Genomic DNA, 18190 nt, shown 5'->3' on the forward strand with positions numbered 1-18190 from the left:
CAGGGCAGTGCAAGATGCTGTCCGCGGTGCTGAACCCGGCCCGCCTCCGGGCTTCGTCACCCTTCGCTCCGCGGGTTGCACCGGGCCGCCCAGCCCCGGGGCCGGCTCATGTCCCAGAGGGCTCCGAAGGACAAGGGGGACATTTCAGAGGCAGCCGAATTGTAGCTGAAAACTGGACAGGGTGGGGGGAGAAGAAGTGGGCTTTAAGGGGGGAAAAGGCTCTTCCCACTCCCATGTTACTCCAGCAGTGGTGACAAGGCTGGGCACAGGAGAACAAGCTGAGCAGAGTAAGTCCAGACTGAGCCTTCCCCGTGAAGAGTGGGTGCATGTATCCCCATATGCAGGTCACAGGCATGGCACAAACAACAAATGGCACAAGGTCTCCTACTCCAGCTACATGTGGACAGGTAGGTGAAAGCCCTAGGACTTGAGATGAATGTTTAAGGCACTGGTCACAAATACTGGCAGAGCAGGGACATCAGGCTCCTATGTCATAGAATCATAGAAGAGAATCATAGAATAGTTTGAGTTGGAAGTCATCTAGTCCAACCTCCCTGCAGTAAGCAGGGACATCTTCCACTAGATCAGGTTGACCAGAGCCCCATCCAACCTGACCTTGAATGTTTCCAGGGACGGGGCATCTACCACCTTCCTGGGTAACCTGTTCCAGTGTTTCACCACCCTAAGCATAAAATATTTCTTCCTTATATCTGTGTTTATGCTCTAGTGTCAGAGTCCCATCTTTACATTTGTTCAGCTCTAAGAATAATGATCCTGCATATGAGTTGAGGTTTCTCTGTAGTGCCACGCTGGACTCATCAACCAGTGTGATAGTTAAAGCAGCACAGGCAGAGCTTACAGCACAGCTTTGCAGCCCACTACAAAACCAGCACAGAGAGCCCTGGCTCTCCAGGTGTTGACATGTCCTTGCTCAGACAGTGTACACTCCAACACCACCTGGAATTCATGCTTGGGGCAGGCCCAGGGAGGCCTCAGCCATGGTGTCATGTTGTAAGTCAGCTCTGCTGAAACACCCCAGAGTCCTGCTTTCAGCACTTTTGGGAATGACTAGGAGAGCAGGAGGAGAGGTGTCAGGCTGGGTGGTACAGGTTAAAGGGCTATACAGCTGGAGCACAGTGTGTCATCTTTCCCCATGGGGACAGGCAGCTTCTCCCTGCGGAATGTGGGGAACTCCCACCCCAAGAATAGGCTCACCCCATCTTGTGCAGACCTTGGAGTGGGTGCTTTAAAAGGCCATGGCTGATCACCACAAACAACCTGCCCATTTTTTATCTGTTCCCATTGTGAATATCTTCACCCTTTATGAGCACAGTGCTATTCATTTAAGATGGATGCGGCATTAATATTTCTGTTTATTTAGGTTAGTTTAAATGGTTACATTTGAATATGAAAAAAGTCTTTTCTGCCAAGTGCTGGAATGGTTTGAAGCAGCGAAGAAGCAAGCTTTAAAAGAATGCGGAGTCTTCTTGTGCTTAATCCCTCTTCCAACAATTTCTCCATCCTTTGGGGAATAAAGCATCCCTACCCCAAGGCTGCTGTCATATCTAGGCATCTTAAGACACCCAGAGGAGGTCATCTCCCTGTGTAACCTGTGCTGACAACTCCCTCCTCCATCACCATCACTGACCTTGGCCAAGGTCACTGCAAAGGAAGAGGGCCTCATGAGAGGGCTTCTTTGGTCATCTGAAATAGAGCTGGAAATGCTGACATAAAATGTGTTTATAATGGGATAGAAGAGAGGAAGGTTACTTAAAAGAGTAGCTTGAGATAGGTTAGTCAGAGGAGCATACAAAGATGTACGGAGTATGTAAATGTAGAGCAATCAAGTCTTTGCTGTACATCTCTAGGTGATTACACACATCAAGAGCTTTGTTGTGTGGTGGGTTATTTTGGTTTTGATTCTTTTGGGGTTTTTTTGTTTTGGTTCTTTTGGGGGTTTTGGTTTTTGTTGTTTTTTGTTTTTTGTATCAGCTTCATGATCTTGTCTGGATGAGTGATACTGAACCAGTGCAAGAGAGCCTTTTTTGAGTTGGAACCACCACAAATGGGCTTTCCCTGTGACCTGAGTATTTAATTCTGATTGACCTGTGTACTATTTAAAATGCAGCCTATTTGTACCATTTAAAGCACATATGCAAAAACTTTTTTGTTCTGCAAGAAAAACTGCTTTCAGTATATTTCCTCTGCTTTTAAAACAGTGAGCATTTAACTTTTTCACATCTCTCAGTTTCGCTGAACAGCTGTGTTATGCTGCTTTGGCTGGAGTTATTGCTCATTTAAAACTGCATCAACGAACACAGAATCAGACGTGTGCCATCAATACTCTTTAACCATTCCACTTGCACATAAAAGACAACCATTAATCCTGGGTTCTCAATACCACTATAGATTTACTTCTGCTGTCACTCATAACAACAGCCAGAAGGAGAATAGCTTCGAAAGCTGTCTGAGGATTAGTTTGAAAGACTTCACCCTTGAGATGAAATTGTCTCTTTGTGGTACAGTTACCTTCTGGTTCCTATTATATTAAGAGAGAAAAATATGGGCTACTTTCACACTGAAAATACATGCCAAGCAGGCCTGAAAGATCTACAAAGACATTGTGATGAGAAAAGAAAGAAAAAAAGATACAGAGATAAAAAAGCTTACTTCAAAGCAGCAAAATGATACCATTTTGCATAAGTATATGTCTACTGAAAAAGGTTCCAGCTGATGTGCTTAGATTAATATTATTACCCACCATAAATATAATGGAAACAGCTGTAGTTTCTGTCTTCCTAAAGGAGGATGCCTACATTAAAGCTCCATTGATTTTCAAACTTTAAATACAAGAGCAGTGCTTTGGATATTCGAACAGGAACATGACTCCTGAATCATGTTAGTATCATGGTGCAGAATTGTTTCAATTCTTTCACTATATTTATACATGGCAATAAATCTTTGTTAATGAGGCTGCAGCATACTTGCTGTGTTTTCCACTAACATCTGTTCTTTGGATCAATGGCGACATCTCATTCTTAGGAAAAAAAAATATTTCATGAGAGAGGTGCATATGTGTAAAAGTAGAGGTACAAAGGGCCAAGCAGTAAATGTATACCCCCTGAAAGGTATAGAGTTTTGAAATCCATGGGAACCTTGCACAAATGTGATGGACTGAGGGGAGGATGACTCTGAAAGAAAGCAAGGTGGATTAGTCTGTTAGTCATTACCATGCTGCCCCTGGGACCAGAGTGGTAATGCAACATTACAGCTGCAGCAGACTATAGCTCTGCATGGTGGAGATCTCCTGTTAACCTTTGGCACAAGAGGTATGAAGGCTTTCCTCGTATTCCCAGAAATAAGGTGATTTTTTGCATTAGTGAGAAAATATAGATTAGTGTCTGAAGACTAAAAGAGTCAAGGGTCACCTGTAGGTGTCACTTCCTCTGCTAATCTGTACTAATTAAGATATATAACATAAGCATCATGCAATACACAGGAAGATAATGCACTGAGACTAGATGAAGAGTGGCATTTGCACATGAGAGCTTCTAGTCAGAAGCCAGAGATTAGCAAGCTACAGAGAATCTTCATTTTATCTTCTGGAGGGCATTGCAAAGGATCCCCATCTCACCTGCAAAATAAATAATCAGAGCAGTTAGCCCATTTCTACCACTCCTGTATGTGTTTATCCTTTATATCCATTCCTTGAAACAACAAAACAAACAAAGAAGTGCTGGACTGGGCACATTTATTAGGGTCTTACTGGAGTACAGCTTGCAGAGTCAGCACTTTGCCTTTATCAGCCATACGAGGATGGCTCACAGGACCAGAGGTGCTGGCTCTTAAAAGGCTGGCCAACGTTAGGGGGAAAACTTACCAGGAAAAAGGCTAGAATGGCAAAAGGAAATGTGATTAAAACCAAGTTTTTCCTTTTCTTCCTTAATGCGAACAGCTAGAGACACACATCACAAGGCCCTCTGGCCTTTGCTAGCACCTCCACTGAAACTGGATATTTCAGATGTAACAAACTACCGTCAAGCTTGGCTAGAACTAGGCAGCCATTTTTGCACCATAGAGGAGGTGTGTGCTGCTAGACCTTGGTCAGGCTCAGAGCATTAAATGCAACCAGACAAAATGTGCTTTGTGGTTGCTATTTCTGATCCAAGTTTTGAAAAATTCAAGGTAAGAAATCTGTAATTCCTTACTATTGATAGTGTCAGCTAAGTTCTTCAGCTGCTTTGCATTGTCCAAGACTTCAATCCTCTGGGTGTAGGGATTGTAGCGAACAGAGAAAGGACGAGGGATTGTTTGTGCAAATTTCCTGAGGCAAAAATACAAAAACACATGCAAACTTTAAAAGCTCATTTTCTCAATAACTCACTCTTTTCTTGGTGTGTGTGTTTGTCGATGAGAGGAATAAGAAAATCTGCGAGAGGAAATAACTGAAATTCCTGCTCAGTGGTCTGAGACCTACAGCATTCTGTAACATGCTTGAATCTGCATTTGTCCTTAACACCTTCGTTTTTTTCCAAGCAGGACTAATTATGCTACTGATATGGTAACACTGCTCCTGGTATAGGCCAGCTATGTAGCTATTGGGATTTTCCAAACTTCAAAACCTAATTTTCCTTTCAGTAATGCAAAGTCTTAGAATCCTAATCTGAGTCTGCAATTTCTGGGAAAGTACTGTCAAGTACCTACGTATGCCATTCTGGCATACCACAGAGTAACCAGAGGGCTAACCTCTTGCATGGTTGCTAGTGGCTTCCAGGTCATTGCAAAGATAGGAAATGGCCAATGGCAGCTTTCTTTCCACCCCTTACTCACAGCCTTCCCTGCTGCAAAATAGTTAATTCAATGTCATAAACATTAAGATTTTAGTATCTTGGGAAAACATTAATTTGCATAACCACAGAACTGTGGAAAGGAGGACTCTGAATGGGAGGAGATGGTCAGAACTATTGTTCCAGGCTCCTTGTAGACCCCAGCAGGATACTGGCTTATATATCTGTTTTGGATTACTGAAGTTATTGCTGAAAGAGGAAGGAAAGCACACAGGAGTTGATTATGGAGCCCCACTATACAGACTGTGACTCAACATGGTAAATCCCATATGTCCAGAACAGTGAAAAATGCCGGATGACACTTCCACGTTGCTCCTTCAGTTTAGTCCTAATTATTATCAGCTAAGGCCATTGTCTCAAACAGAGTTCAGTATGAGCATGCCACAAGGTGTAACAGTCGAAAAAAATTATGTTGGCTAGGTTGAAAGTTTTTAGCAGCATCAGTCCATTTTTTACAAGGGGAGAGATCCACATTAGAAGGCAGTCTTCCTAAAGCTCAGGTGAAGATAAGATCCTAATGAGAAGATTAATGCCTTAAGCTGAAATATTTTAGATCAGGCTCAGAATAATTTTTCAGGGAGGTCTTCCATTACACACAAATATACGTGTCCAGATGCAAGCCATGAACACAGGCACTGGACCAACTCCCAGCTCTCTACTTCAATTTAACCAGTTTTCTATTTGGTCATGGAAACAAATAAAAGAAGCTTCTAGATCATTTGTATACAGTAAAGCAGCATATTCCACTTTCTCAAGGAACTTGCTACTCAGTTAGAGAAGTATACAGAGAAGATAGAAACTGCATGCAGGATATTAATAGCACAAACCAGAAAAGAAGGACGTCTTTCTCAGGTATTACCCCAAAAAAAGGGCAGAAGGAGAGGCTGCAGGCTTATGACGACTGAGGAAGCAGCAGGGGAGGTAGCTATGAAGACTTTGGAGGTGAGAAGCCTGGGACAGCAGAGTATCTTGGGTATCTGTATGTGTTTATCTGTCAATGGGAGAGAGAGAGAGGAGAGACTGCAGGCCTGGGACAAGTCCCTGTGTGGCATCTCCACAGTGAAAAATTTGTTGAGTGTGAACTAAGGCTAACCTCCACTGGCTTGGCTAACATCCAGAAATACGGCAGTGGGGGTTTTTTAAACAGAAATAGAAATATTGTTGTGAGGAGGAACCCAACCTGAACCCCAAACACAGTCTGAGCCACTTCTGTTTCAAGAAGCAGAACTGAACCCGGACCACTATTTCAAAGTCATGTTGAACTGGAACTGAATCTGTATTTGAGTCACAGATGACTGAAAGATTTACTGTGTAGCCCTGTAGTCTTGTAAACACACTGCTGGTAATAAGCTGGAGGCTCTGTATTAAGCTAACCACACAGGCCTCAGGATTGGGGTTATTAGGCTTGCTTGGAGTTTTGTTTAGCTGTAACAGCAATTGTCTAATGACCATGTAACTATTACCGAATTTGTTTTAGTTTTGCTTAATTCTGAATAACTGTGTGCTGTGATGCCTATCATTAATAATTTTGGTACAAGCAGGAATAGCAAGTAGTTACGCTGTACATAGTGAACTAAGTCAGACCCTAAAGTAATGACACACCATAAAGGAGTATCAGAATAGGCTGACAACAGAGACCTTTAAGGCATGAGCATAGCATGATGTTGGTGGTCCTTGGGCTATCAAAAACTCCCCACTGCTCAGTTATTTACAAAAAAATCAAACTTAGGAGCTGAGGAAAAAAAATAGAGGAAACAAAAGGGACAAAGAAAAATATATTTAACATAAATAGTAAAGTCAGAAGTAACACAGATTTTCAGACCAATGTAGAGAAAGCAAGATGCAAAGCATGCTAGAAAACATAAAAATGGCCCTGAGGAAAACCTTGAGCTGAGGAGGAAGAAAGGAAGCATCAACACCATCCACCTCCTCACAAACAAGAGGAAGAAACTCCATTCATTAACATCACAGCCCTGCTCTAAAGACCTCGAGATGATGATTACTTGACAATTCCACCTCTCACCACCAGACTGAAACTGTTGACTTAAGAAAAAAGGAAATGTAAGGGTGAGAAACACTTCAGAGGAAATAGATACTGAGAGAGTTTTTGTACAAGAATTTTTAACTATAGTAGTGTCAAAGAGACTTGTTTTGCATTAACTACTTAGCTTTGACCCTAAGTGTTAGTATCATTGCAGTTGGACTAATAATAATTTTTTGTTGCATTTTGGTTATACAGATGAAGTTCTTAATTAGACAAATTGTTGGCTTCATGCATAAGGTGTGTTCCCCTTCTTGCCCACAACAAGATTTTGAGTGCAACAACTGCTTTGTGTCTTCAGGCATTGTGCAACTTTTTCTAATGCCTTGTCATTAGAAACATTACTGTCAACCCAAGACCTGTTATGACAATGGGATCAACATATTAGCAACTAACAAGAAATTTGATCTTATATGGAATAACTGGATTACCTTAGCTTTTCCTTTGCATCTTTAAAACTTTCAGCAACATAGTAGACAGGTTGGAACTCAGTAACAGGGTACTTCTGCACGGAAGTCTTCTCCAGGACAAGAGGCTGAATCTCAGGCTTATTTGATAAACAATACTATAAGAAAAAGCGTAATAAATTTATTTTGGTTAAAAAAGTGCTTGAATTTGCTATGAAAGAAAGATAGAGCTACTGAATGCCACCTAGTTTCAGACAGGAAAGAGTTGCTCCTGTGGAATACAATGACAATGTCACTTACTAGGAAAGAAGCAGGTATGAGCCCCCTGTGTATGTATACACTGACACAATTATCAGAGCTCTTCAATGAAGTACGACATTTCATGCTACTTCTATGCACAAAGTGTGAAGCAAAAGAAGGATGTAAAGACATTCAGAAGACAAATTTGAGTGATTACAAACATCTTTGAAATATTGTTTTATAGAACACACCTGCAGCTCCCCAAATGAAGACAATAGCCCAGCACCATATGCCTTGAGTGAATCGCCTTCCTTACATAGTCCAAACTCCACTGTAAACCAATAAACCTAGCAGGAAAATTAGACAGAAACATATGATTCCTTGATCAAGAAGAGTAGGTGCACATCATTGATCTGAATACATTTGGAGCTTACGTTTCTATTTGAAATGTTGCTATGTGTCAAATATCAACTGTATAAATACAACAAATGTTCCCGCAGACTAAAATTCTTCACCTGGAAGGGGCACAGTGGTAGGCTCAGTGTGCCTGTGAATCACCATTGTGTTTTACTGTGCTTACTTTTGTTAGCAGAGCAGAGACAATGAAACTATAGCAATAATATTTAATTTTGGCTGGCCAACCCAGTTGAAGTTTGAACCTTAGTTGATAGAAGTTTTTGTCCTGTTTCACACAGAGGGTGTTTAGCTGCAACAGCAAGAGAGGGAACGAGCTGTTAGTGCACTATTGAAGGAAGATGGTGTGTGGCCTAGCTTGACTTCTTGGCCTGTCATTTTGTAGGGATACCTGCTCTGGCTCAGAAGAATTAGCTCATCTGTCAGAAACAGCAAAGATGGTGCAATGCTTTGCCCAGGTGAGCTGGCACTGGAGACACTAATCTCACAGGCATATCCTTGGTTTTGTTTGAATTTTGCAATTCTGGGTCTCAGCAGTCTCAGAGTAGGATTCAGGTGAGGCTCACTGACTGCAGAGGACATTGGCTGCTAGGGGGGGAGAGAAGGGATAGGTGCAGGGAAAAAAGCTAAGAGAAGGGATAGTCGCAGGTAAAACAGCTACTGAAGCCACCTCCTGAAATTTCCTGTGGGGATGTAGTAACATGTAATCTCTTCTTGCCCAATATGTTTGTGCTGGAGGAAATCTTGTCTGGGCTTCTGTGTTTAATCACAACTGTCACTTTGAATAAGGGGTGCCAAAGTTATTTTCCTTTAATGCAACTGTTTCAGGGTGGGGTTTTCCAATCATGGACTTCACTCTGTTCCCATTCAACTCTATGGGAGTTCTATCAGTGACTTCAGTGGCAGCAGAATTAAGACAACACAGGGTGCTTTGGAAAATTGAACCCTCATTTATTAAATTACCGTAGCGAGTTTCTCGATGAAATCATCTGGAGCTCCCAGAGATGCTAGTCCAATTTCCTGTAACAATAAACCATTATTCTTCAAGCTGTTTATTGCAAACATTCTTCCTGTCTTGTCTTATGTAATTTCTCACATTTTAAATGTTACCATAGCTTACTACCACACACAAATGTTTACAGGACATGTTCCTATCGTGCAACATCAATTTTAAACCAGAAATCTCTCCAGAAATGAACAAAGGGTCCTGTCCAAATGTCATTTACAAGGCATGATCCTTTGTGCCTGGTACAAAGCCCACTGAGGTCAAATAAAATTTTCCTCTTGCCTTGACAGGCTTTTGATCAAGTCTACAATGCATGTCCGAGAGAATGATACAGTCAAAAAGAGATAAATTGGTCATACCCGCACACCTTAAATATTTCTCATTGTTTTGATGGGCTCTGATTGCAGGAGCTTTCCTGGAGCCTTGAATGAGTTATTCTTTCTGAATGGCAGGACACAATTTGAAAGAGCTAATGGATACATTCCCGGGAGGCGTGCTATAGCTGGATTCAGAAGACAGCCACAGAAGACTGTATATAACCAGGTACCTTTCTTGGTTTGCTCTTGTAAGGACTGTACAGGGCAAAATCAGAGCCCTGCACACACCCACCCAAGAGCACGGGAGCAGCCATGACCATGTCAAATCCTAATAGGCCAAGGTGCAGTAGGGCTTATCTCAAAGGAAACCCCAGTTCTGGGAAAAAGGCAGAGCCTGAGGGCAATACTGAGTGCTTAATAACTACTTCAAGTTGACTTTTGTCTTGTGAACAGGTGTCCCATCAAGTCCATTTGCCCTCCCTCCCTCCCTTCCTTTCTTCCTTCCTTGTTATTCCACCTTTCTGTCCTCCATCCTTCTTTGTCTCTCTCTTTTTCTTTCTCTTCTTGTCTTTCCTTTTTCCATCCTCCTTCCTTCCTTCTTTCCTTCCTTCCTTCCTTCCTTCCTTCCTTCCTTCCTCTCTTTCTGTCTGTCTATCTTTCTGTCTTTCTGAATTTCTTTCTGCCTTTTCATGTTTTCTGGTAAAATGAAGCCAAGAGTTTACTCCTTCACTGAGGTTTGGCTTCTTTTCCAGAGACATTAACACTACCAAAAGGAAAGCTCCTCTCCAGCCTTCTCCCATGCTTGCAGCTGGGACAGTTCCCCACTTTACTCAACCTCCTCTGTGGCTTCAACAGAAAACAAGAAAAAAATCTTCACTTTCCCTAACATTTGGACTGCAGGGTGGGACAATAATTCATCTGACTCATGAGGCATTTAACTTTGTTCAGAAGGATCAACATCTACAAAAAGGTTTTAAATGATGGTTTCACAAAGGGTTTGCCTGTAAAAAAACAACTCGCACAAGACAGATGTTTGGAGTTCAGGTATATGAGTTCACCTGAATGATTTGTGTCGAGATTTCAAGCAATAAATAAATCAGGCTCAGCCAGTCTTAAACAATATGCTAATAAATACCCCACCCCTCATATCTCTTGGTTCATCCTCTGAGTTACCTAGTCTCTGGTGTGTTCAATTACAAAAAATGTAAAACCACTGAGCATCTTACCTGGGAAAACTGAGCAAAACTGGGATCAGCAAAAAGAGGCACATGTCCTAGCAGCTCATGGCAAATATCACTGCAGGAAAACATGACATCTGAGTAACTTTAGTTTAGGAAAAGTGCAGCAATGCTGGATGAATGCCCTAGAGTCAGTACATAGCCAGATTGCTCCTACCAGCAAAAAATTCTCAAGACTCGTGGGAAAACTTTTTGCTCTAAAATTGTTCTTGGGATGGAAAGGCTTGCACATTTTAGGGTTTTCAGTGCTTTTGTCATCATACATCCCTCAGAGGAAGGATAACACATTATTGTTTTTTCCTTATGGAAGAAAACCATCCATTCAACTGCCCAACCAGCTCAGGAAAGCCCAGAAACAAATCACCCTACTAAAGGGAACATAGACTTCTCAGTCTCAAAGACAATAAATCTCTTTAGATGAAGCTCATGCTACTAAGAAAATTCACCATGGTGTCAATATGCACCACAAGAGTTCAACTCCAATCCATGTTCAGGCCCACACCCTCCCACTGAGAGAGGAAAGCTCTCCCTTACTCAGGTGGGACTGTTTTCACCACAAGTTGAAGTTTGCAGCTGGACAGGCATTTTTGGGGAAGAACTAGCCTACAGACTGCTAGATTTTTTAAAGACAGAGAAGTCATTTGGTGAGATGGAAAGGGGAGAGGGATAAGATTCTCCCAGGAGGGCAAGATCAGTGGAAAATATTTCAGGCTCACTTCATGCACAGTGAAAATGGGGTGAGGAGGAGCAGGGAGGAAAATCAGAAGAATGAGGGACAAAAAAATGGTGAGGAAAAGGAAGTTGTGTGAAGAAGTAGGAATCAAAAAAATGGTAAGGGATAAGAGAAAGAATTGCAACAATATGAACCAGAGGAAGAAAACTTGTTTTACAAATGGCAAGTAGAAAAGGACAACGGACAGGGAAAAGAGAAACATTACAATATTAAACTAAAAAAAAAAAAAAAAGAGAAGGGAACAATGATCTGGGCTTCCTCTATCTTGCTGACAGAAGCTTGCTTGGAACATATTGAGTCATTCCTGCACTAGATTTCACACCACTGTTTGGATGCTAATAGCTAAGCTAAATGCCTGTGTACACTGCTCTCTCACCACCCAGCCACCACACAAGCATGCCTTCGGTAGCAAAACTGTCTGATCAATCCCATAAGAACTTGGAGAAGAGGATGCAGCTTGTTAAAAAGACTAGAAATCCTATGAAAATGTTTTCAGAAGAGAACAGTCGTTTGGCCACTCTCCATTAGCTCTGTTCCCAGGAGTGTCCCAGAGTCCCACATGGTTATTATCAGTTGGGCTGACCCTGCTGTTAGTCTGCTGCAACTTTACACACTTTCTGTGCCAAAGTACTTACGGCTCTGGTGTGTACATGGGTTTGGACGCATGGCGAATATACTGCGTAGAGTGAAATACTCGGAATGCCAGCCCAGCCAAAAAATCCCGAGAGGAGAGCAAGCCTGCAACAGGACGCAGGCGAAATCCAGTGCAGGCTGAGGGGACAAAAAAAAAAAAAAAAAAAGCATCTTAAAACAAGCTAATGTGCTTGATTTATCCTTATCCAAACTCCTCACAGTAGAACAAGTTTGTTTTCTTTGCTCTCCCTCTGTTAAACAGAGTTTAGTTGTAAAAGAGCAGGAAATTTTCTACCCATGTGTACCACCATCACAGTATCTGAGCATCTGTACCATCATACCCCTGGAAGTTTTAGAGAGGGACCTGGGACACAGGCTAAGTGATGTGCCTAAGTGCCACAGGGAGCCTGTGATAAAGCAGGGACTGGTTTTCCACCTCTGGAAGCACTGTCCCCACTGACAGCTGAGGCCTTTCATTTGATTTGGTTTTTTTATATGCTTCAAACTTACACTGCAAGAAATTAGAAACATCTTCAAGCTGGGGAATGTTGTCCTCCTGGTAGCCACAGTATTTCTCCAGCAGTGGGAACACGTGGTTGTGTTCATAACAAGCATGAGTTGGATAGAGGCTCTTCAGCTCCCTGAAGACGGTTCCCCATGTTTTCTTTTCTTCTTCCGTATAGGTGACTCGAGGAATAGGTTGGCCACTGGAAAGAAAATGGATACCCTCCACAGGAGCAACAAAGAAAATGTCCCATACCACCAGCATCATACTCAGGAGCTTTACAAGGGCTGGCCAGGAGCTGCTGGTGCAGGAGGGGAGATGCCTTTGGTCTGATATGCAGGTGCAAAAGGAGCCTCACTTACCCCTAGGCACAAGCTAGGAAAGATTCTACTGACCTCAGCTGAGATACTGGTTTTTAGACAACTCCTCATTATTGTGGTGAAAACAAATTAGTGTTTATTTGCCTTATCAAGATGTTCTTCTAAAAATATTTGCTGGCTGTTGCTTTCAGTTTATTTGCATTTCTTGATATGGAGCAGCTGTTGTATTTCTTGCTCTAACACACATTACATTAACTGTTTTGGTTACAACAGGAAAACCATCAGCTCCAGAAAACTGTTTCTTGGAGAGGCAGAAAAATTTTGATACGTGCTTTACGCTGTAAGAGATGCAGGCTCCAGCCAGTTTGACTTTTTATAATTGTAATGAGTAATTTTGAGTCAAATCCCACCCTCGGGCCTCCATGTGCTTAGCTGATGTTGAAGCTAGCAGGAATTAGATAATCACAAGCAATGTAGTTGGGCCTCCTGTGAACAGTCAGTTCCTTAGCAATAATGATAGGGCCATAGGTGAATCCAGCAGCTTTGAAAAATCAAAGGGTTTTAAGTAACTTAATAGGGTTAACATCACTGCTAGAATAATGCTGGAGCTCTCCAAGGCCCAGAGACCCATTGTTAAACTCTTGATGACACCCCACCATCTCCCACTCCCTCATTTTTTCCTTAAGCCTCAGGGCAGCTCCTTTGGAGCACTATAATTTTCTGTCTCTCTGTATTCATCCTTCCTTGATCTGTGGAGCTTTAGACATCACGTTGCATTATGAGGATTGCTGGAGAATTGTTGATCTTATAGCACTCCTAAGTAATCCTCAGTCACCTTCCAGGGCTACAGGGGGAAGCTATGGCTTAAAACTCTCAAATTTCAATTAAAAAAAAATCAGGGATCAACAGGGCCAGAAGCAAAGGAAGGCAGAGGGAAGAGGTAAGCTAAAAGCAAAGAAAAGAGAAGCCAGGGAAATTAAGCATTTGACAAAAACAACCAGTAAATTCATCAGGAGAGAAGGCAAAAGAGCAAAGGCAGAGGAGAGAGAGAAATAGCAGGAAGAAAGAGCACAAAACAGGTCCAAAAGAAGGGACATAGGAAAGGATGAAATCGATAGCAGGAGGAAGAGTACGAGACAAACAATCACAGACCCACTTCACCTTTGCAGCTGACTTTGCAAGCTAAGCCCATTTGCCTTTCCAGATACTTCCCACGAAGCCTGATAACTTTGGTTGTCCCAAAAACCAAAAATTTGGAGGAATCCTGCCCTGTTCTCTGCATCTCTGTACCCCTATGCTGGAGACACCCCTTTGACCTCTCAGTCCCACTGTAGACCATGAAATGCGTGTCTGGCAGGGATAGCACCCAGGGCACGGACATCACAGATCCACCTGGGCCTTCCTGAATCAATGCCCAAAGTCACAAAACCCACATGCCTTCTATCCACAAGCCCCAGAAGCCCAGACATGGGCTTTCACACCCTGCTTATTGCTCTGTTACTGAAAGACCTTATTGGAAAGGCCAAGAACTTCACATGGAAGGTGTTTTTGGGGCACAAGTCCAGGTCTGTATAGGCTCTGTTTCCAGTGCGCCCGAGGATCTGGATAAAAGGCTAAATATTAGTTAGTTACATCTTGGAATCTAATGGTTTCACCTTCCTAAGATGGTTTCAGTTTGAATCTTGGGGGAGGGGGTGGTTAACGTGTTTTTTATTTCTACATAGAATTTGACAAAAGCCTGAAAACTAGAGACCAGAATCGGCTATCCATTATGCAGGAAAGGTAAATATTCTGTGGGATGCCTATAAATGGGCAGTAGATCCATCCATATCTGGCCACAAAGTTTTATTCAAATTTTCTAGGTATAAACTGGGATCCTGACTTTTTTCACTTTCCATCAGTCAGTCAAATTTTGTCTCTCATTTAGTGACTAGATTATTAGCTCTTTGGTTCAGGGAATATCTTTTCATTGCAGTCCTGAGCAAAGTAGAGCCCTAAATGTGCAATATAGGTTACCTTATCCTTTGCAATCACAATTTTTGCCAGTCTCGCAAAGAATCAGGACCAGTACTACTGATGTAAATGTGTGAGCAGCTCTGGGAACAAAATCTTATCTCCCCCAGATTTGATCACTGAAAGTAACCAAGCAAGGCTGTTCTAACTGAATTTATCATCTCTATTCATTCACTTTTCTTGGGAAATGAGAGCCCAAATTGCCGACTGCAGCTGGGTCAGACATGATAAAAGTAGAGTAAGAGGCACTGGATTAGCATCAGAACCATAAGTTATTCATTATTTTAATAGTGTATGCAGCTCCTGCTTTAATGTTAATGATAGGCACTCCTCCCCCAGCCCTGGTTTAATGGGGAGAATACCAGAAGCGGCTTTATTCAATGCTCAAGTCTTTGTAGTAGCAATGGAGTCTGCTGCTCAATTAGACAACAAAGCCAGGGAACAGGGGTGTTGTGGGGAACAGGGAGGTGATGTTCTCTTCTGAACGTGTGCCTGGAACAATTTACTTTTCTTTTACTGTGGTCTGGGGATAAATGCATGAACAGGAAGATTTAAACACATTGCAGAGAAAAGCCAACAGCAGAAGGATGCTTATGGAAAAACAGGGATTGCAAGTAGGGTGAGAGCCCTAGGACAGGGCAGGAGATGTGGGCTTGCTTTCTGCCCACACACTGAGCACTCACTGTCTATAATTGTAGGCAATATCCGCAAACTCCTTCCTCCGGGCCCGGTACACAGGATCTTTGAACCCCTAAAGAGAAACAGTGATGGTCAGTCCCTACAGAAGTGCAGGTGGTGAACAGTCTTCCTCTCACTGAGCACCTCAGGCATAGCTGGTGCAGTTCAAGAAGTGCCCGAGGGTGAGTGGGGGAAGCTGCCTTCACCCTGTCTGGCTCCACTGAGCCCTGCTTGCACAGGGCTTTGCTCCTTCCCAGTCCGCACGGCCACCAGAGCAGCCATCCAGCCACAGGCTCCCCAGCCCCTCTAGCCCCCAAAGTCTTTTCATTGTCTCATTTCTACTTGCTACAAAAAAGGGAAACATGCTCCTTTGCAGTGCCAACAAGGTGCTCCTGTGAGAGCAATCCACCTCACTAACAGCACTCAGAGAACCATGTCCTTCTGGTTTCTCAGGAAGCTTGTTGCAGTTCCTAGTTCAGCCGGGCTGGTCCAGAGGAGCAGGGTTAAACTATATTAGAAACACACCCATCAACTCAGTCAGACTTTTTAGGCGGGTTTTCATCACACTTAAAAGCCCTCATTTTCAAACTGTTAGAAGAACAGTAGGCACTTAGGAGGCCAAAAAAAGCCCTATCTGCACTACAAATTCAACCATTTGAAGAGATTTATTTACTACAGAGAATGTCTAATAGACCTTGTGGTTGGGAGCTTGACCAGCTTGACCTTTACAGCTAATTACCAATAAAACCAGGGATAAGAAATATGATCTCTAAATCTTCATCTAGGACAACCTATCCCAGTGTGCCTGCTATTTAGACTAAATGTTCCTCAGGGATAGGAGTGTCTTCACCACCTAAAGTGGATAAATGTCTTTCCAAGCTAGGACATACTTCTTCAGGGCAAACATCAACAACTCACTGGGCACTGCCACAGTTCATGAATGCATCTCTCAGTGGTGCATGGCACAACTGGATTGAGAGGCCACAAAACATGACCAGGTATAGGGGACAGCTGAAGCAGAGTGAAAATCTAAGAGTGTGAGTCAAAAAGAGGCAGCTAATGGCCTGAAAAATGCACAGAAGTATTTGTGATTAAATCCCATATCACTTAACTACTAAAAACACAGGCTCCTTTAATTTCTCTTTTTCTGTATTCTAAGTGCTGTCACATCTACTTACCCCAGCAGCTGGGTTTCCTTTTTAAGGTATAAACTGCTCACTAACCAATTCTAGGAACTGGAGCAGAGATGCTTCATTTCTTTTAATATCTTTTTTTGTTTGTTTCCTTTTTCAAATACAATCTTGGTCTATTCCCACATGACACACAAGGGGGCCATTGACTCAGTGTATCTCCTTTCATTCTGCCTTTCACGTAACCACACTGAACATCATGAATCATTGTACATGATACATAACACATCTCAAATTAAGCAATAGGTAGTGAATGACTAATCACCCCATCTCAATTAAACTAATAGCAGCAATTTTTGTTGCGCTGCTTGTAATTTATCTATAATCACCCTATCTCAATTAAACTAATAGCAGCAATTTCTATTGCGCTGCATGGAACTCAGTGTGTTTTGACAAATGAAAATAAGTTGTTGTTTGCTTGGAGAGGGGATAGAGGCAGAAAGTATTCTTGTATCTGGAAGAGCTGAAAAACCACTGAATAATTTTTTTAATCACCTAAGCCCATGAACAACACTTTCTGACTCCACCGTTTAAACCACAAACTTTTTGAAACTGAGACCTTTCCTTTTGTTCTGTCTCATCATACAAAAATCATGTCAGATTTAACAACCATATAACAAGGCATTAAGCTCAGATGTATGTGATTAAGGATGAAAAAAACAGTCTTCCTATGTCTGGACTATGATATGCTGCTTCTAAATTTTTTGTTGCTAGTGATTCACAAAATGGATCTGAAGTCACCATATCAGGAGCCACCTGGGAAAACCAGAGATGCCTCTGTGGTGGCTCTGTGCTCTGACAACTACTATGAATTTTAAGGTTTCCTGGTATTTGCTCAAATTAAAGCAACCTTTTGTCTGATTTACTTCATACCAGGTATTGGGCTGATCCTAACCCCAGAAATGTGGTACCCTTCTTGTCCTAAACCACATGAGACTTAGTTTACTAGATTTGTCTTAAAGTAGAGGAAATATAAATGAGAGGAACATCTGTCCCAATAACTAGAAACTTGTTAAAAAAAAAAAAAAAGCTCTCTTTCTTACAGGATGGTCGGCATCCAGTTCTGCTCCATAGCTTAGGATCTGATTGGCAAACCTGTCCAGCTCCTGGATACTTCTTGGGAACCATGGCACTGCAAAACAGAAAAGAAATAGAGACTGGTTTGCTTCTTTGTTACTTGGTTGGGGGCCATCCTCTGGTCTTTCCATTTTTTCATCATAAATATAAAGAAACATACACAAGAGGCTAAATTCTTTGGGCAGCAGTGACCTTTGCCTGTAGTAGGAGGCAAGAGCAAACCCTGCAAATTGTATTGAATTTGTGGCTGGTTTGCACTGCTGGAAGAATACAGAGCATCAGGAATGTCTAGCACTTGGCACAGAGCTGACTTGTAATGTTTATGATTTTCTGTTTGTTATTCTGGTTTCTTGGTTTACCAAAATGTAGGAATTTTTCCAGAGTATCCTTCCTTTCACAGTAGCTAGAATCAGACATTTCAAAGAAACAGCAAGAAACCTCACAGCAGGAAGGATACAGGACTATTTGACCCTCTGAAAATCTCTCTCTAAAACTTGGTGGCCTCACTTAAGCTAGGATGCTGAAATAAAA

General features: G+C 42.2%; 1 protein-coding gene across 1 annotated transcript; it reads right to left on the reverse strand.

Annotated features, from left to right (window-relative positions):
- Positions 1–3444: 3444 nt before the first annotated feature.
- Positions 3445–17714, reverse strand: PAH (phenylalanine hydroxylase; the record flags this gene model as incomplete). The annotated part of the gene is made up of 10 exons (XM_010086715.1): positions 3445–3634; positions 4209–4324; positions 7320–7453; positions 7787–7882; positions 8913–8969; positions 10499–10568; positions 11879–12014; positions 12387–12583; positions 15398–15465; positions 17626–17714. Coding segments are annotated over 10 exons (1007 nt in total), but the record flags the coding sequence as incomplete, so codon positions are not given.
- Between the last annotated feature and the right edge of the window lie 476 nt (positions 17715–18190).

The sequence above is a fragment of the Pterocles gutturalis genome, unplaced genomic scaffold, assembly GCF_000699245.1.
Source record: "Pterocles gutturalis isolate BGI_N339 unplaced genomic scaffold, ASM69924v1 scaffold18251, whole genome shotgun sequence".
NCBI classification, from domain to species: Eukaryota; Metazoa; Chordata; class Aves; order Pterocliformes; family Pteroclidae; genus Pterocles; species Pterocles gutturalis.